Below are 20,115 nucleotides of genomic sequence, written 5' to 3'. Positions count from 1 at the left end.
TAATAGCTAATGATCGTGAGCATTTCTTCATATGTTTATTGGCCGCTTGAATATCCTCCTTGGTGAAGTGTCTATTCATGTCTTCTGCAAAAGTCAAGGTAAGTTTTATATATGGAAGGAAATTTTCTTTGTTGGTTACCAGGGTGGGGAGGGGAGGGGAGGGAAGACTGCAAAAAATAAAATAAAATAAAGTAGAAAACCCAATAAGCATTGCTATGAGTCAGAATCAACTTGATGGTAGTGAGTTTGGTATCTATATATACATATATGTGTGTATATCTATATATCTATATATATATATATATGTATAGAGAGAGATACAAAACTCACTACCATATATATTATGTACATATAATATATATAATATATATGGCACTCAGTACTTATATAAGGCACCCTTTTGGTTAAGGAGTGGTTAAGTACTGGGCTAAACAAAAGGCTGGCAGTTTGAACCCACCATCACTTCATGGGAGAAAGATGTGGCACTCTGCTTCAGTGAAGATTGTTGTTGTTGTTGTGTGCCATTGAGTCAGTCTTGTAATTCCTATGGAGGAGCTCTGGTGCCATAGTACCTAAGGCATTTGACTGCTAACCCGAAAGCTGACGGTTCAAATCCACCAGCCACTCCTCAGAAGGAAGGTTGGGCAATCTACTTCCATAGTGATACCCCCTCGGAAACCCAAGGAGGGGTCTCCATGATTTGGTTCCAATACAATGACAGGTAGTTTTAGTTAGAATCCCTATGGGGCAGTTCTATTCTGTACTATAGGGTCACTATGCTTAAGACTCAACTAGAGAGCAATGGGTTTAGTATATCAAACCCAAGGCTATCAAGTTGATTTCGACTCATAGTGACCCCCATTAGGTTTCTGATGTGATGGTACATCTTTATTGAAGTAGATTGCTTTGTCTTCCTCCTGTGGACAGGGTGGTGGGTTGGAACCGCCCTCTTCTGGTTAGCAGTCAAATGCTTTAGGCACTGCACCACCAGAATGATACATATATCTATTTATATCTGTATCTATATATATGTTATATATAGGAGCTCTGGTAGCATAGTGCCTAAGGCACTTGACTGCTAACTAGAAGGCTGGAGGTTCAAACCCACCAGTCACTCCTCAGAAGGAAGGTTGGGCAATCTACTTTCATAGTGATACTGCCTCAGAAATCCAAGGAGGGGTTGCTATGGGTTGGGTCCGACTCGACAGCACATAACAACATATTACATATATATATATTATATATAAAAAATATATATATTCCCCCCCACACACATGGCACTAATCAAGAGATGTTGTCAGTATGGGTCACTATAATTTAAAGGTAGAGCAACAGTTGTTGTTGTTGTTGTTATGTGCAACAGTAGTATGAGAAATAATTTGAGAGGGATCTAGAGTTATGTCTTTAGGAAGGCAGATAAGTGCAGCTCTATTAACAACATTATGAGTATTTTTGCATGTGTTTACTATAAGGTCATTGGAAATAAGACAGGAATTCTTGCTTTGTTATTCAGAAAGGAGAAAAGATGGAAGGATAGTGTTAAATTGCCTAAAAATTTAGTGTTTTCTAATGAGATCTGAAAAGAATTGGACTTTATTTTCTCCTCCTTGAGTGGACAACTCATGCTATTGTTTAGTTTTTCATGACTTTATCAGCCTTTTAGTTTGTATTATAAATATGAGACCCCTTTTCTGACAGGTTCCTATGAATCTGATGTTGCTAGCTACTAGATATAAGATACCAAGATGCTTCTACCCTTTCTACTCCTGAAGAAATGAAGTTCCACAGGGCAGAGGCTGTGTTTGTTCTGTCTTGTTTCTCCAGGCTCTAGAAACGTGCCTGTCACACAGTAGAGCTTCTTGTATCCCAAGAGATCTTCCATGGGAACATTTTGGTACCTTTTTTTAAGTTAATTAATTCAATGGATTGTCAAAAGCTTAATTTAATGGTAGTCTGTTTTCTTTTCCCCTTTAGGAAAACCAAACTTTGAGTCAACTTTTCCCAACATTCCTTTCTTTTTATCTAGGTTCCAGGAGATTGTTTTGACAAGGAATTAACAGTGAGACCTTTGGAAGCATTGACTTTGAGGAATACACCTTTGACTACTAAGATTTATTTAAAATGCCACTTTTCGGACTTTCTCCAACGAAGCCACTTTATCTGACTGTGCGGTGCAGCCTGGAAAACACCGGAGTGCCGTTATCTATTTACCCTGCTTGCCAACCTGGAATGTGTGTTCCTTCTGGGCAGGGGGCACATTTTATCCATCTTCGTATGCCTAGTCCCTAGCTCAAGAAAAAATTTGAATGAGTCAGTCAGTGAGGAACAACGAAAGTTTAGGAATCTTTCTCCAAAGAACAATCTGGTTACTCTTGTTTAAATGTGTATAATAAAGAAAAAAATTAAGAGTGGGATGGGAGCAGAATTGTGTGAAGGCCAAGGATAGACTAAGTGCTAGTCAGCTGAGAGAGGTTTGACTTGAAAGGAATGATAATTCCACACATGGCATTTGCCTTATCACCTTGATCTTATTAAATATTTGGATTAAATTTTCTATGTAATGACTGCTGGAAAAAGCAACAGCTATCAAACACTTAGGACGAAAATTAGATGGCCCTGTTAATCTTAATTTTGGCTTAATGCCACTGGTATTCACCTAATACTGAAATACCTAATACTTTCCTCTTCCTGCGCCTTCATTTCTTCATCTATAAAACTATTAAGGAAGCTCCGGCGGCGCAGCCGGTAAGGCATTTATTTGCCTGCTAACCAAAAGATTGGTTGTTCACACCCACCAGTTGCTCCGCGGGAGGAAGATGAGGCAATCTACTTCTGTAAAGATTTCCAGCCTTGGAAACCCTATGGGGGTCGCTATGAGTCGGAATCGATTTGATGGCATTGGATTTTATAAACATGTGTACATATAAAGTTAATACGACCACCACTGCTGTTCTGAGCCAAATAGCTAACAAAAAACGTCATGATGACCTTTGCAGACATCAAGAGCTTAGTCAAGAGAACACAAACTCGTCTGGTTTCTCTCTTTGCTGGAGAGGTCAGCTTTTCATTGCTTCCCACCAGATAGTACTCAATGGTGTCATCTCTGTCCTGGCACCCCTTAATATTTCTATACACATTCCATTTAGAGAACCTAAAACTTCATTTTTCAGCCTGTGAGCGAGCACCTCTGGGGGAAAAAGTAATGAGGAGAAAAGCTTGACACCTCTTGTCCTCGCCAACGCCATCCTTCGCCCTCCCAAGGGAAAAAAAAAAAGTTGGGAAAGCGGATGAGGGGGTGGGGGGAGGGTCGGGAGGGGAGTCCAGCTCCGGTTTGGAGAAATCCAGCTCATGTTTTGCCTCTCGCTCAGCGGAGCGGGGTCCCGCGAAGGCTTAGCCCCTGCTTCACTCCCAGAGGTCTGTCCTGGGGAGACTTTGCTGCTCCGGGGGGCTGACCCGGCGGGGATCGGCCGCGCAGTCCTCTGCGGCGCCGCTTTGTGCCGCCAGCCGCTGGCCCCTCTGCTCCCGGGTCTGCCCCCCTGGGATGACCCCCTGCCCCGCCCTAGTCATGCAACTCTACCTGCCTCGCCACTGGGGACCTCTGGAAAACAGCTGCCCTCCGCTGGGTCTCCGACCCTGACCGTGCCGGGAGTTGGTAGGTGTCCTCCCGGGGCGCGTCCGCTTCCCTGGAACCCGCCGGAGGTCCGGGCTCTGAAGTTGTGGGAACCAACGCGAGTTGGAAAGTTTGCCCGAGGGCTGGTGCAGGCTTCCAGCCTAGGGGACGCGCTCAGCCCAGGGAGCCAGAGCCGGGCTGCGGTGAGTTGGGGCCAGGACAGAGGGCAGGGGTACGCGGAGCCGGGACCCGCAAGCCAAGGCCAGAGAGGGTGCGGGGCGGCGCGCGGCTCGCGCTGGAAGTGCGCGGGGGCTCGGCGCTAGCCGATCCTCTCGGGTTGCACCGGTGGGCCCGCTCCCCGCGGCGACCCCCAGCCCCGGGCGCTCGGGCGCTTTTATTGCGGGTGGTAAACAATGCCCGGGTCGGGCGGACCAGCAGCACGCCCTGGAGGCCCGGCCTCGGTGCTGGCTGGGGGCTGCGGGGAACGCTTCTGGCTTGGACCCTGGGCTCCGCTGGAAACCGAGCCCCGACAGGTCAAGTGTGGCCCGGAAGGAGGGCTCCCTGAAGGTACTGAGGTGATTGCCGCGGCTCTTTCGAGTCGGTTTTGGGGCGCCTTGGGGTAGAGAGAGGCAGGAGTTTGTCTAAGCTTCGGGTGCTCCCCGGTGGGTTTTCCTCCCCGCATGCTTGCACCTGGGGCAGTTTCGTCGAGACAACACTTTGGTATCACAGGGAGGGACTTCAGGGGTGAAACTTTTGGGGCGGATGTAGGGAAGAGTCTTGCCAGAAATTGACTTGGTGTTACACGGGCCTGGGAGAAGGCAACAGGGGTTTGAATACGTGCTCTGTCAAAATGGCTTTCAAAAAATGTTTTTCTAGAGCCGTAGGGTCTCCGAACGTGCTCGCCTTGCGCTCGCATCAGCCCTATTCGGGCCGGATCCAGGAGCAGGCCTGGGGATGGGAAGGGCGAGATGGGTGCTGGGGACCGGCCGTGCAGCACGTGAGGGTCTGGTCCCCGCTGGAGGGGAGGGGGGTGCTGCCGGGGCGGCCAGGGCCCAGCCACTTCCAGTGTAGGGCAAGCGAACCCGGCTACTGAGCACTCTTCTCTCCTCCTCTGCCTCTCTCCCTTTTTCTTCTCCTTCCCTCTCTCTTTCCTCGTCTCTCTCTCCCTCTCTCCTCCCACCCGATGAAGGCTTCTGTAGCTCCATGCATTTCCACACGAAGTGGTCAGGAAGTAGCTAGTAGGAACCAGTAACCTTCCCGCTGGAATGGGGAAATAAAAATTGGACACTTTTGTTCCAACAGAAATTGTCTCCGAGAGAACCAGTTAAAGCTTGACCAAAAGTCTCTCCTGGTCCCCCAACCCATGTTCCTCCGAAATTAACCATCTTGAATGGGTCACTTAATGTGCCTCCTCCCCTCCACCGCCGCTCCACTCTCTGGCGGAAAATGAGCTTCGTATATACATCCTAGTAATGATTGGTTTGTGAACAAATGTCTGAGAAGTTCTTCAAGACCTTCGGGCAAGGAAAAGATTACATGCACCGCTTTGAATCCGTGGGATGTGCTGCGTACATTTCTCACCCGCGGATGGTTTGAAAGTGCCGCACACAGCAGCGACACCAAAATCTTTCATCTACCCTGGCCCCAAACGTGCTAGATCTTCCCTCTTTTCACCCATCAATATAAAATACAGTATAAGCATTGGCTTCATTAGGTTCCAGGGCACCAAAAAGAAAATGGAAAAGAAGCTTTTTAACCAGTCAGGGCGATGGTTATTTAGAGCATATTAGGAATGACTACCATTAAACATGGGAGGTACACGCATATATGTACATAATACGACATTTAGAGATTGGCCTGTATCGTTTCCAAGGCCTAAGATTTGTGGTGTGTTTTCTGATTTCATCGATATTGGTTACACATGTTGAAATCCAAGTCCCCTCCCTCTTCAATTAAAGGATCTTAATTAGGTTGTCAACTATGACTGTAAAGCCATGTTATGATTTCAATTAAGCCTCAGACTCAAGGTATACAAGAGGTAGAATACACTGTCCATTTTTCTTTGCAAACTCCGGGTCCATCGCCTACTATTTCAATGAGCGTTAACTATTGCTCTCAGTCTGGCTTTCCAGAATTCAGTGCTGGAGGTTTGGATCCTGACTGCCCTGCCCTTTGTTTCTTCCCCTCCTCCAGTCTTCTTTATCTGGTTTGTCCCCTCCCCTCCCCCATCTTCCTCCCTGTGACTGTATTTCTCCTTCCCTGTTGTTAGTTGCCATCAAGTCGATGCCCCTACACACTGGTTATTCGTTTTCTTTCTTGGTTTTTTTTTTAGTTTTCTGTTGTTTGATCCCAATTGTCTCTTTATATTGTAGCTTTATTTATATAAATTTCTTCCCTTTCCTTTCTGTCTGTCATTTTGGCCTTCCCTCCACCCCTCTTTTAAGACTTTTTTTCGTTCTTATAATTTTTTCCTCTTCTCCCTCCCAATGTGTTTTTTGCCTTTCTTGTATTTTAGAGGAGTCTTTCTATCTCCATTTTAACTTCTCACTTCTCTTCGCCCCTTTTGGCCTCCCCCCGCCCTTGCTCTCTGCATGACTGCAAGGATGTTTTACATATGGAAGGAGCCTTTGACTAAATCTGCTGGCATTCTACTGCATTTCCCTCAACAGCCTTTCCACGTGTTGAGGGCTCTCACACTTCCTGTGGTAGAAACTATCTAGGAATAGCAAGCAGGCCGCCTGCCTCCTCTTCCTTTAGATGTAGAATTTAGTTGCCAGAGGAAACTGAACCAGGTGGTGCCTTTTTAAAGGACATGTTTTAATTCTTGTTTTTTCTCAGTCAGATACATTCTAAGGCGTTACATTCTAAGGAGCCGAGTGACTGGGAAATCATGGTTTCTTTTTGCAAGTAACTCTGCATATGCAAACACTCACTATTTTTTTGGCCACTGCTGGTAGTGGGAAGAATTGCAATATAATTTTAAATTGACATGTGGGCTGGATGGTTACATCAGTTCAGCCACTTCCTGCCCAGGGGAATTTGGGAGATCCAGAAGAAGGAGGGATGTAGGTGGAAGGGGATTTTCTGACATGGTTCTATCAACGTCCTTTACAGATACAGTTTGGTTAGTTGCTTTTCATTTTCTAGGCAACATGATTATTTTAATAAAGTAGAAGCAGCAGCAGCTCTCCTAATGGAAAGGCTCTCATCACCTAGTAAACTCAAATGATACTGAGACAAAAATTCTGATCCCGTTTATTGATTATTTCATTAGGTAAGTTTTTGGCAACAGAATTTTAAAGTTATGTGTGAATAATTGGCAGAAACCTACACCCAAGGCCTCCTCTTGCCACTAGTTTAGATTAGCAGCATGTCTTTTCTTATCTCAATTTATGAGTTGGCCTCTTCTCTCCTGGCCCAGAATATTTAGATCTTATACACTCCAGTACCCTATGTCAAAAGGATATTTTAGGAAAATAACCTAGGGTGGGTCTTTGTGCCCTCTGGTGAAAAGATCTGTTAAATGAGTCATATTTTGCCTCCCTAAGTCCCCCACCCCCCCCAAAAAAAAAAAAAAACCTAATTGGACAGTGTCAGTTAATAACTGTACGTAGTTCCTTCTCCCAAGCTCACTATGCATGTTTTTTTTTTTTGAACAGGGATACCATTTTTATGCACTGACCGTGTTATTCCCTATCTATCCCTCTAAGCACTCAGACTGTGAAAGATGTTCTAGGGTAGGATAAAGCTAATTTTGAGAAAAATACCAATTTTCATCAGAAATGGAAACTGGAAGTGGAATTAGGGACACGTAAACAAGGGAGATTTAACTGTTGAAATATTTTAGTTCATCACCTGAACGGTGGGATGTGAGTATACCTTTTGGTATATCTTTAATACTTTATGATAAATAAAAGCAGCAAAAAATTGAAGTGGGACATGTAATAATGTTTATCAGTTAAAAAGGAAAATTAATTTCAGGACGATCCTTTGGGGTTAATTGTGTAATTAAATGTGGAACTATTTAACAGAATGGACTACATTGCCCATCCCTCTGCCCCCAATTTCAAGAAAAGTTTGCTGCCCTTACTGCCAGAGTTCAGCTCTCAGGACAATGTAGTTTATCACAAAAGAAGGTTACATTTCATCAGTGGAGCCAAAGGTGATAAAATTAGAGTCTCGGAGAGGCACTTATTTTGTTTCTGATTGTCCCTGACTCTTTGCCTGGGTGGTACCCAATGGTTTTTCCCCTGCAGTTGGGTTTTTCAGGGGTCATTGGTCTCTTTCACAATCTCATAAAAAGGTTGTTACCATTTAAAGAGGCCACATCTTCCCAATCCTAGTTGCTCATACCTTTCCCATTGCCTTGGTAGGCTCTTTATAGGAGATAAGGTTTAAATGGTAAACATTATCTTAATCACAAGTGTGAATTTCTAAAGCACTTCAACTCTGTTCAGTATAAAAGAACACAGAAGAGGCAGAGATCTGCTTATAAACTACTTTAAAAAGCAGCAGATCTCATGACACCCTCTCAGTATGTCCAGATTACTTGCCTGCATATATGGATTTTAATTTTTTGTGGTTGATTGGAATACCTAACTATGTGCTCCTATGATTTTTTCAGCAATGTGATTTAGATGCAAGTGATGGAGCAAGCTTCTATCAATATTGTTGAATTTCTAGAGATTGGAATGCATTGCTTTTTGTTGTCTGAAAAGACATCCCTGTAAGACGATGTTGAATTTCTGGAGATTGGAATTCAAATGTCTTTTGTTTTCTAAAAATGCTGGAACAAAAAGCATTGGTCCTTTGGAGAAAATATCCTATAGTTCTTCACAGCTAAAGAGTTACCTACTGCAAGCCAAAACTTTTTCTTTTTCTCTTTTTGTTAGAGAAAAGGGAGAAACAGAAAGTTTAGATGCCAAGAATTCAGTAAAGTATTTTCTGGCCTAGTGTTTGTATTTAGTACAGATTTATCAAAATGTTATTTTTCTTGTGGTTAGTGTTATCACTAATGTCTATTTAAACAGTCTTTTTAAAAAGACTTTGACTCTAAATGTTGTGCTCTGTGTTCCCTTATTTATAGTGTGTGACCCTATAGTATGTTAGGTAAGAACAGAAACAAAAGAACTCTAACTCTTGCTTTGTGGGATACGGCACACTGTGGTGGTAGTATTCCGGAGTTGTAAACGGCCTTTATTTTTTTAGCCCATTTATTAAACACCTATTACATGCCAGCACTATGATAAGCTTTTACACACATCATTTTGTTTTATGCTCTTGATATTCTAATTAGGCCAGTACTGTTATATGTATTCTATTCAGTTATATGTAAGGAAGGAGCTCTGGTAGCATAGTGCGTAAGGCACTTTACTGCTAACCAGAAGGCTGGTGGTTCAAACCCACTAGCCACTCCTGGAAGGAAGGTTGGGCAATCTACTTCTGTAGTGATAATGCCTTGGGCAACCCAAGGAGGGGTCACTATGAGTCAGTCAGACTGGATGGCAATAACAACAACAACAACATACATAAGGAAACTGAGGTAGAGAGATACCAAGGAATTTGTCAGAGTCACCCAGCTGGAAATGTTTCCTGAGCTGCAAACTGAACCCAGGTCTGCCTGCTTTCAAAGTCCATCTTACCACACCCCACTTACATTCAGATGCCTTAGGCATAAAACCAGTAGTATTAGGCTTTCCTTGTAGTAGGTGTCCACTGAAACCTCAAACCTAGCTCATTTCAGATGAAGAAGTGTTGACTCAGTGAAGTTAAGTGGTTTGCTTAAAGACAATTGTTGGTGATCTCACATTCAAACTCAGGGCTTTCTGATTCTAGACCATCTCTAGCCACCAAACTAACCAGTGGGACCCCAAACTACCTGTATTAGTAAAACAAAAACAAAGGTTAAGGAAGATAAAGGGTTGTTGACATTTTATTTTGCCAAATAATACCAATAAATAAATAAATAAATAAATAAGCCTATCACAAGCCTTTCACAAAGTAAAGGACATTTTATTACTTTTTTAGAAAGGATATTTTAATGATAGAAACAGGATGACATTATTTCAGAATAAAAGAGAGAAGTTTAAAATGAATAAATTCAACTTTATGAAAAACTCTTTACATGCCATTTTTTTTCTCATTTTTCCCTAGACTTGAAAATTTGGTCACAGACCAGTTTTTGGTAACTATTTGCCTATACCATGCTTTCTCAATAACCAGTCTACTGTTAAAGAATCCTCAGCACACCTTGTTTTATGTTCGTGATTCTATGATCTTTAGAGAGACTATTGATAAATTACTATTGTTGGCTTTAGATTCTGTTTTCATCACACATTGTTCTTGCTCACAGCTTGGTCTTAGTTTGAGTCAGGGTGGGTTAATCTGAGGAGTTGCAAAGGCAACTGGTGATGGCCCTCAGTTAACCCCCTTTTATTTTCTTCTCTTCTCTTTCAAATAAAAGTTGCTTGCTTAGGGTGCTTTACTGTTCTAGTGATCTCATTTTCTTCTTATTTCCAATTTCCTTGCCTAGGCATTCATCATGAGGCTTTTGAGATCCTTGGTAGAAGGGATTTTAGAACCATCAGTCTTTGGATTAAGTCGGGTGAAAGAGAAAAGAGGGACATCATTTCTAGGTGTGGGCAGTACCAACCACAATGCTTTCCTTACACATAGTAGGTACTCAACAGATATTTGTTGGACCAATGAGTCTTATATGTAACCTAATCTGTCAAACCTAATCTCAAAATTTTACACTACATTTGTGTACATGTGAAAGCCCAAAATTTGTGGATTGTTAATTGGAATGTTGTATTATTATTGAATCACCAGGGAGTAGACTTTCTTGAATTATATAAGCCTCTTCTTCCTTTGCCTTTACTAGCATTACTATCGGACAGATAATACTTGTCTGTGTGGTGATGTGCTAAGGAAAGGGATTAAGAGATAATTCTTGAGGTATCCAAATTTGTAAAGATTGGGATTTAAGCTTTAAACTACATGTAACTACAGCCAAGTTGTGGTTTCTAATATAGAGAAATCCTCATGCTTACCTCATTCAAAGAACTTCATTAAATAAATCATCACAGTAATTAAAGGAACCTTAAATTGAATCTAAGGTTTAAACATTGCTTTAGAATTTTTAGGACGTCTGGTAGCATAGTGCCTAAGGCATTTGACTGCTAACCAGTAGGCTGGCAGTTCAAACCCACTAGCCACTCCTCGGAAGTAAGGTTGGGCAATCTACTTCCGTAGTGATATTGCCTTGGAAACCCAAGGAGGGGTCACTATGAGTCGAGTCCGACTCCAAGGCAGTGTGTTAGTATTTTTATGTCTACTTTATTTTTATTTTGCATTAAACATTCTCCATTTCCTGATTTTAATGAACAATTTCCAGTAAATATTTTATTTCAAATGGAAGAATGAATAGGAAAAAGACTCACTTTCAATCTTTTGTTTGTTTGTTATTTCAGATCAACCTTGTGACTAAGCTCAACTGTGGAGCACCCAGATTCTTCTCAGAAGTGAGACTTTCCAAAGGACCAATGACTCTGTGTCCTGCGGCCTTTCATTTTTTCCTACTCTTTAGCTATGTCTCGATCCCGCCATGCAAGGCCTTCCAGATTAGTCAGGAGGGAAGATCTAAGCAAAAAGAAAAACAGCCAACTGAAGAAGACCTCCAAGCCAGCCAACAAAAATGTGGCATCAGTCAAGACTGTGAGCCCTGGAAAATTAAAGCAATTAATTCAAGAAAGAGATGTTAAGAAAAAAACAGAACCCAAACCACCTATGCCAGTTAGAAGCCTTCTGACAAGAGCTGGAGCAGCACGGATGAACTTGGAAAGGACTGAGGTTCTTTTTCAGAATCCGGAGTCCTTAACTTGCAATGGATTTACAATGGCTCTCAGAAGCACCTCTCTTAGCAGGCGACTCTCCCAGCCCCCACTGGTCACAGCCAAACCTAAGAAAATTCCACCTTCTAAGAATGTGGAAAAGCAACATGAGTGTGAGTATAAGGTGCTCACTGATGTGGGAGTAAGGCACTCAGAAAATCAGTCAGACCCCATACAAGACCCCTTAATCCCTCCTGACATAGAAAATCTAATTGGTATACAAAATTCATCTTTAATTAAAGGTGAGAGCCAAAAGACAACCCAGTTTTGGTCCCAAAGTGTTGAAGATGCTAAAATAAATATTCCCACTTACAGCGGCCCTGCAGCAGAGATCCATTCTCAGTTATTGGAAGGCACACATGGTGAAGGGCTATTCTCTGAAGAGACATTAAATGATATCAATGATTACAATAGAATGTTTGCTCAGGACACTGAGCGTGCTACTTTGCCCCAAAGAGCAATCTCCAAGGTTACCTCTGAAAGAAACCCCAGCGTTCAGTTAGAAGATTTGGGTTTGCGAGTAGAATCTCTTAAGCTATCTGATTCTTACTTGGATCCTGTCAAAAGTGAACATGATTGCTATCCCACCTCTAGCTTTAATAAGGTCATACCTGAATTGAACCTTAAAAACTGTTTGTCTATTGGTGGGTCTGTATATCCTACCTCTTTAATAAAACTCCTCTTGGCAGGCTCAGAACAAGAAACCATTGGTGCTAACTCAGATCAAGATACCCTCAAAATTACCCTAGATCAACAGGAAGTTTCTGGTGCTACTCCAGATCAAAAAATTTCTGATACCAGCCCTGTCCTAGGAGAGGCCTTCAGTGCTACCCCACATCAATGGGAAATTCCTGGTGCTAACCCAGTTTGTGGCGAGGCCCTAGGTGAGACCTCAAACCTACCAGAGATTCCTGGTGCTTTTCCAGTCCAAGGAGAGGTCTTTGGTGCCATGCTAAACCAACAAGAAACCCTTGGTGTGAGTGGTGGTGCTGTCCCAGACCTGCCTATTTTCCTTGCTGCTCCTCCAGACCCAATTGCCACCTATCATGTTGCCCCAGAATTGCCTGAGCCCCAGAGCACTGCTTCTTATGGGCTTGAGGCCCAGGGTGCTTTGCAGATTTTGCCTTTGGGTTGCTTAGGTTACATTCCTCAGTCATCATCAAACTCAGAGAAAAGTTCGGTACTTCCAGCAATGACCATAAGCAATAAAGAAAATGAGAAGCAGGTTCATATCAGCTTTTTACCAGTTTATACTCAGAGGTTCACATTAGCCCCTGAGAGAGGACTATACCAGGCTTCGCTGAGTGTTGCTCAACTCTCCCAGCCCAGTCCCAGCAAATCAGTAGGAGGAAGTTCCCAGGTCCACGTCACCAGTACAGTTGATGTTGTCAACCCTGCAATAGTGTCTATGTCAGTGTCACTTGCTAGTACCTCTCCTTCCTACACAACCTTGCTACCTACTTTGGAAAAAAAGAAACGAAAGCGATGTGGAGTCTGTGAGCCTTGCCAGCAGAAGACCAACTGTGGTGAATGTACTTACTGTAAGAATAGAAAGAATAGCCATCAGATCTGTAAGAAGAGGAAATGTGAAGAACTGAAAAAGAAACCATCCGTCATTGTTCCTTTGGAGGTAGGTAAATAGCTAAGGGCTGGGAGATGAGATTTGATTTAGTAATCTTTGCAGAAAGAGTTTTCTTCAACACTACATCCTTTTTACCTTGGCAAAATGTTGCTGTATGTTATCTATAAGAATTTATGAACCTACTTGAAATATATCTCGTGCAGCGATGCATTAGCATATTTTTAGAATTTGTCCTAGAAAAGTAGAACATAAGAGTTTTTCCATTACAAGGTTTGATGGAGACATAGGGAAATTACATGAAATGTGGTTTTGCAAAGATTTGCACTATGCTGCATTTTGGCTAGTTGTGTGGCTCTTTTTAGAAATTAAAGATTTAAAAATTGAGGATGAAACAAATTCATTAACTCCTTAATAGCCTGCAAACCCAGAGGAGTTAAACTTCTTTCCTTTTGAAAGAATAAAATTGTTTGCACCCGTAAACTTGAAACTTTATCCTGGAACCATATAGTAGTACAGCTTTTGCCTCAAATGTTGATGGGCAACTGTCTACCTGCTCTACGTATCTTACCACATTTTTGGAATGAAATGATAATCAGAAAGTGAAAACAGTTTGTGAACTCTTCAGTTATATACAATTAGCTCTTATTATAACTTAAAATCTTACAGTAATGTAAGTTCAGAATTCATTTAGGATTTTGAGGACTTTGGTTAAAACTCAAACTCTTGCTTTTCAGTCCTTTAAGACATCTGCCAGATATGGTGTTTATGATTTTTAGATAACTCATTTATGATTGTATTTGGTCTATGTCTATCATGAACAGTGTTGGACTACCCAATCAGCAAGGTAAGCATGGGCTTATTTTTGCTTCTCAATTAATCTGTAATGAACAGTTTCACATTTTTTCACCACATCAAAGATCTATGTGAAATTGTTCACTACAGATTAGTAAATAAACACAAGTAAGCCCATGCTTACCTTGCTGATTGGGTAATCCACCCAGACTACGAGTATACATAGTTGTTGTTATATACTGTCGAGTCGGCCTCGAGTCATAGCGACCCCTCCTTGGGTTTCCAAGGCAGGATCACTACAGAAGTAGGATTGCCCAACCTTCCTTCCAAAGAGTGGCTGGTGGGTTTGAACCGCCAGCCTTCTGGTTAGCAGTCAAGTGCCTTAGGCACTATGCTACCAGAGCTCCTGAGTATATGTAGAGTGGAACAGATTGACTAAAAAGTATTGTGAACTTTAATTCAGTCACCCTTTTGTATTTTATTCTTGACTTAAATTATCTGTCCAAAAATGCTTTGACTTTTCCATTGATTGAGCCATTGCAAACAAGACTCCAGGCATTTTAGCAGTCTTCAATGATGGGTCTTTAAGTTGTTTCTAAAATATTTGTTATTACATACCTTACTGCAACGCATCATTTTCTTTAACTCAAGTCATTCCACACATGTAGAAGTAGGTCAAAATGTGACAGTTACTAAATGGTTTTAAAAAAGCAATTGCTATCAAGTTGACTCCAACTCATGGTGACCAAATAAATGTGTCTGAGTAGAACTGTGATCCATAGAGCTTTTAATGGCTAATTTTTCAGAAGTAGAGCAACAGGTTTTTCTTCTAAGGTGCCTCTGGGTGGACTCAAGTCTCTAGCCTTTTGATTAGCAGCAGGGTGCTAACCAGTTTGCACCATCTGTTGTTGTTATGTGCTGTGGAGTAGACCCAACTCATAGGCAACTCATAGCAACCCCTCCTTGGGTTTCTGAGGCAATATCACTACGGAAGTAGATTGCCCAACTTTCCTTCCAAGGACTACTACCTAACTCTCAGAGATATAAGCATATTTGTTTTCTTCTCTTCCAGACTTGCTCCCCCCACCCCTTCTTTTTTGTAGTGAAAATATACACAACAAAACATACACCAATTCAGTAATTTCTACCTGTATAATTCAGTGACATTGGTAACATTCACTCCTCCTCTTGCTGTAAATATTTGGTTCAGTGACTTAACTAAATAAACAAAAACAAGCCAAACTTACTGCAGTCAAGTTGGTCCGACTCATAGTTTTGATCCGACTCATAGTCTTTGGGTTTCTGAGGTAGTATCTCTACAGAAGTAGATTGCCCAGTCTTCCTTCCCAGGAGTGGCTGGTGGGTTTGAACTGCCAGCCTTCTGGTTAGTAACCAAATGCCTTAGGCACTATGCCACTAGAGCTTTCTATAGCCACCCAAAAAGATAATTCTGAGTAAGCTTTAATGCCTCTGTTTCTCACCCCTCTAAATTCTTTTATTGTGAGATCAGAGCTCTCCAACCTCTCCATTTTCTTGGCCACAGCTGTAATTGAGGCCTTTATCTCTCATTGGGACAATTTCTATGTATTCTTTATTAGCAACAAGTATTTATTGCACTTCTACTCTGGGCTATGTACTGTGGATATGGTCGAGAGTCTACCTCCCAGTAGGGAAGTCAAGATACTGAACAACAAGCTTTCCTTGGTGCAGTTCAAGTTTTCTTTCTGAAACCTTGATCCATTCCTCTAACTAAATACATTGAGTGCTTTTCTGTATGTATGCTATATCTCACTCAAAACAAAGTAAAGCAAAATAAATAAAGCAAAATTCTCAGTGTCTTCTGACTAACAACTGAAGCCTAGATTCATTAGCATGGAATATAAGACCTTCCAGATCTTGGCCAGCTGACCTCTGCCTCATTTGCTTTCATTTCTCTTCTGGATTTTATTATACTTGGGTTTTTATTACACTTAAGGTTTTAAGTGTTTCAGGCTATGAACATTTCCCAAGTTCATGCCTCAGTGTCCATGCTCACGTTACACATTTCCTCCTTTCCGCATCTTACAGAACTCCACTCACTCACTCCTCACTGTATTGTACCTACATATGTATGTGTTTACCATACCAAGTGATTTGTTTCTCTGGTGCCTAGTTGGCCTTGGCACAGTAATAGGTGCTCAAAAAATATTTGCTAGTTAAATGAAAAGAGAATGTATCTGTAATTCAAATAATCAGATTTATAAATTTAGATGTTGACTTGTGGTTTCTTCTCATAGCTCTGGCAAGCAAGTGTGGCCAATGTTGTCAAGTTTCATCAACGTGGGAAAAACAAGTGTTTGTTGATGGATGAATGAATACCTGGGCTGTGGAATAGAATATGCTAAATACCATATCCTTTAGTTAAAAATAAAAAACAAGCAAACTTTCATTTTGTCGTAATTTCAGACTTACAGAAGGGCTGCTAGTATAGAGTGTTCCTGTATAGCTTTCATCCAGATCGCCCAAGTGATAACATTTTATTATATTACTTCATTACTTTATCACTCTCTTTCCTTATTTATCTCTGCTTTTTTTTTTCTGAACAGTTGAGAGTAGTTTTACAGACATGACACTCCTTTACCCCTACATACTATAGAGTGCAGATTTCCTAAAAACAAGAATATTCTCACACTATTATGAAAATTAGGAAATTAACATTGATGGATATTATCTAATTCACAGACCTTATTCATATTTCACTATTTGTCTCTTTAAAAAGTCCCTTTAGCCTCATTTAATTTGGAATACTTCTTCAAAGTTTTAAAACAATTTTATTGAGATATAATTGATATACAATAAAATGCACATAATACAAGTGTACAATTTAATGAATTTGACATATGTATACACCTTGTAACTATTACCACAAAAATGTATCAGTCACCAAAATTTCTTTCTGCCCCTTGGCAATGCTTATCCCCTCCCTGTACCTCACTTATTTACTTTATATCCCCATAGATTAGCTTCCATTTAAATTGTTGAACTTTGGCTGGGGCCAGATGGTATCTCATTGTTGTTTTGATTTGCATCTCTCTAATGGCTAATGGGGGAGCTCTGGTGGGGTAGTGCCTAAGGCAACTGACTGCTAACCAGAAGGCTGGCAGTTCAAACCCACTGGCCACTCCTCAGAAGGAAGGTTGGGCAATCTACTTCTGTAGTGATACCGCCTCTGAAACCCAAAGAGGGGTCTCTATGGGTTGGAACTGGCTCGACGGCAGTGAGTTTGGGTTTTTTGGTAATGGCTAATGGTCCGGGGCTGACTCGATGGCATACAACAACAATGGTCATGAACATTTCTTCATATGTTTGTTGGCCGCCTAAATATCCTATTCGGTGAAGTGTCCATTCATGTCTTCTGAACATTTTTTATTGGATTATTCTTCTTTTTGTCGTTTCGGGGTGAGGATTTTCATAGGGTGTTTAACTGCTGATTTTTTAGAAGTAGATGTCCAGGCTTTTCTCCTGAAGGACCTCTGGATGAACTCAGACCTCCAACCTTTCAGTTCACCACCAAGTGGGTGAGCTGTTTGTACTACCCAGGGACTCCATTTTTCCCTTCTAAAAAACCCAAACTCACTGCCATCCAGTCCATTGTGACTCATAGCGAGCCCTCTGTGGGTTTCTGAGGTGGTATCACAACGGGAGTAGATCGCCCAACCTTCCTTTCAAGGAGTGGCTGGTGGGTTTGAACTTCCAGCCTTCTGGTTAGCAGTCAAGTGCCTTAGGCACTACACTACCAGAGCTCCTGTTGGAAGGTTAAGACTTTGTAAATATCCTCCTACCCTCTTAAACTTCCACTCCCTAGCTGTTATGGATTGAAATATATCCCCCCAAAATATGTGTTGTAAATCTAACCTCTAGATTTGTGACTATAATCCTGCTTGTGTATATAACCCTTTGGGAATGGTTTGTCTTTATTATGTTAATGAGACAGGATTCCTGTAGGGTTTATTTTGAGTCAGTCTCTTGAAACAAGTAAGCAGAGGCGAGATGGGGTAAAATACATGCCAGGTAAGCTAGAGGCTAAGACTCATGGAAATCCAGAAACCAGGAAGCAGAAGCTGGAGAGCCAAGTCCTCTAGAGCAGGGGCTCTGAATTCAGACTTCTGGCCTCCTGGGGTGTGAGAAAGGTAATTTGTTTCTTACAGCCATCCACTTACAGGCTGTTCTGTTCTGGCAGCACTAGACAATTAACCCACTAGTTTTAGCTTCATTGGTGATTTTTGCATGATGGCTGCCAAATAGTGATCCTCTATTTCCATCTTTCTTCTTATCTATTAGCTTTAGTCTATAAGAAAGAACCTTTCCTTTTTGTTTGTTAATCTCTTTCAGTATGAACTCCTGGATTTTTATAATAGTCAATGGGTTATAATCACTTAGTACCATTATTTTGATTTTCAGATTGTCCCAAGTTTGGCCAGGAAGCTGACTTCTGTGTACTTTGTATGTCCATTTTTTTTTTTTTCCTGGCACAAGATGTTCTAGGCTTAATCTAGTTTCTACTCTGCCTCAGTCTTGAAACCAGCCTATGAACCAAGGAAACATGGTTCCTTTTAGTGAAAATCGGTTTTAGAAACCAAGATCTTGGTGATAGATGTGATCACTGTTACTGGAATGTCAGTGCTGTGTCCAAAAGTTACTTGATTTAGTGTTTACACACACATTCTCTCTCTCTCTCACACACACACACCCTTGCCCTTCAAAGTAGTTCTGTTGTTCATTTGAATAGAGTTTTAGTTCATTTATTTCTATTTATATTCTATTTTAAGGTTACTTGATAATAAAGGCTATCTTTATTACTGATGAAGTTATTTCTGAAAATGTCTTTAGGTTGTTTTTGTCTTGAACCCTGGAAGCAGATAGACCCAGGCAGTAGAGAGGCAGAGGAGAAAGCTCAGCTCTTTGAGGGAAGGTCCTTCTGAGAGAGCAATAACCAGTGTATACTCTTACAGCTTCTGGTTTCTTTTGCTTGACATTATGTTATGAGATTCAATCATAATGTTACTAGTGGCTATAGTTACTCGTTTTCATTGTGGTATAACACTCCATTGTACATATATATCCCATGTTCTATTGTATGCACATAGGATGTAGTATATATCAAAAAAAGATTTATCTGTACAGGTTTTCCCCACTCTCCGAAAGTAGAACATTTTTATGAAACTTTTTGTAAGCCAAAATGACACAAAGAGAAGCAAGAAGAAACAATTACCATTAATTTATATGGGAAAAAATTTTGAGTATTTGCAGACCCAATAAATAACCTACCAAGTCATACCAAAGAACACGTGAAACCTAAAATAACACTAATTTATAGTAAAAGGAGCTCTGGTAGTGCCTAACGCATTTGACTGCTAACCAGAAGGCTAGTGGTTCAAATGTACCAGCCACTCCTCGGTGTTGATTTGGGCTACTTTTTGGTTCTTTGCATTTTCATTAAAAAAATTTTAATCAGTTTGTAATTCCTCATAAGGAAGGCTGGGCAATATACTTCCATAGAGATACTGCCTCGGAGACCCAAGGAGGGGTTACTATGAGTGGAACTGACTTGATGGCAGTGAGTTTGGTTTTGATTTTTTTGAAATATGTAGTAAAAAGAAGAATGATATGATAAATCATTTCTCACAGTCTATTTAAAATAGAAATAATGTAGGTACGGTGTAGTCCTGGGGAAAGAGCTTAGCCATGCCACTCTTGCTTTTTGGGGTACACGCTGCCTCTTCAGTGGCTTATTACAAAATAAAAACTGAATGCTGATATTGCTTTTTGCCTTTCATTGTAAAAGCAAAAATCCTCTTTGGATTTCTTTCCGTTAGCAAAAACAAGTAGTAAGCTGTGTCTTTTGTAAAAGCAAATTGCATGTAGGGAACTTCTGAAAAACAGGGAGTACCTGTACATCTATATTTACCCATCCATTCTCTCTTTGATGAATAGTAGTACTACTATGGACATTATCATATTGGTCTTTTGATGAACATATGTATGCATTCTGTAAGGCATAGTCCACTGAGTGAAATTTCTGGATCATAGATTATGCACATATTTAGTTTTTGTAGATTATTCAAATAGTCTTGATTTTCCAATTAAGACTCTCAACTTTTAATGTTTTGTTGGGTTTGTAATGGTATCACTACATTTTATTTCCTTGAAAACTAATGAAATTGAGCAACTTTTCAGATGTTTATTGGCCATTTAGGTAT

General features: G+C 41.1%; 1 protein-coding gene across 1 annotated transcript in view; it reads left to right on the top strand.

Moving 5' to 3' along the window:
• Window positions 1-11,200: 11,200 nt before the first annotated feature.
• The window catches only part of TET1 (tet methylcytosine dioxygenase 1), a 170,978-nt gene continuing 162,063 nt past the window's right edge, over window positions 11,201-20,115 (top strand). The window contains exon 1 of the mRNA XM_042780920.1: window positions 11,201-13,132. Within this exon, the coding sequence (XP_042636854.1) occupies window positions 11,201-13,132 (1,932 nt within the window). The remainder of the gene's footprint in view (window positions 13,133-20,115) is intronic.

This window comes from Orycteropus afer, unplaced genomic scaffold (assembly GCF_000298275.1).
Source record: "Orycteropus afer afer isolate SDZICR_OR568_19922 unplaced genomic scaffold, OryAfe1.0 scaffold00070, whole genome shotgun sequence".
In the NCBI taxonomy this organism is placed as follows: domain Eukaryota; kingdom Metazoa; phylum Chordata; class Mammalia; order Tubulidentata; family Orycteropodidae; genus Orycteropus; species Orycteropus afer.
Note: the sequence above shows the minus strand (reverse complement) of the source record. Positions and strands in the feature narration are given on the sequence as shown.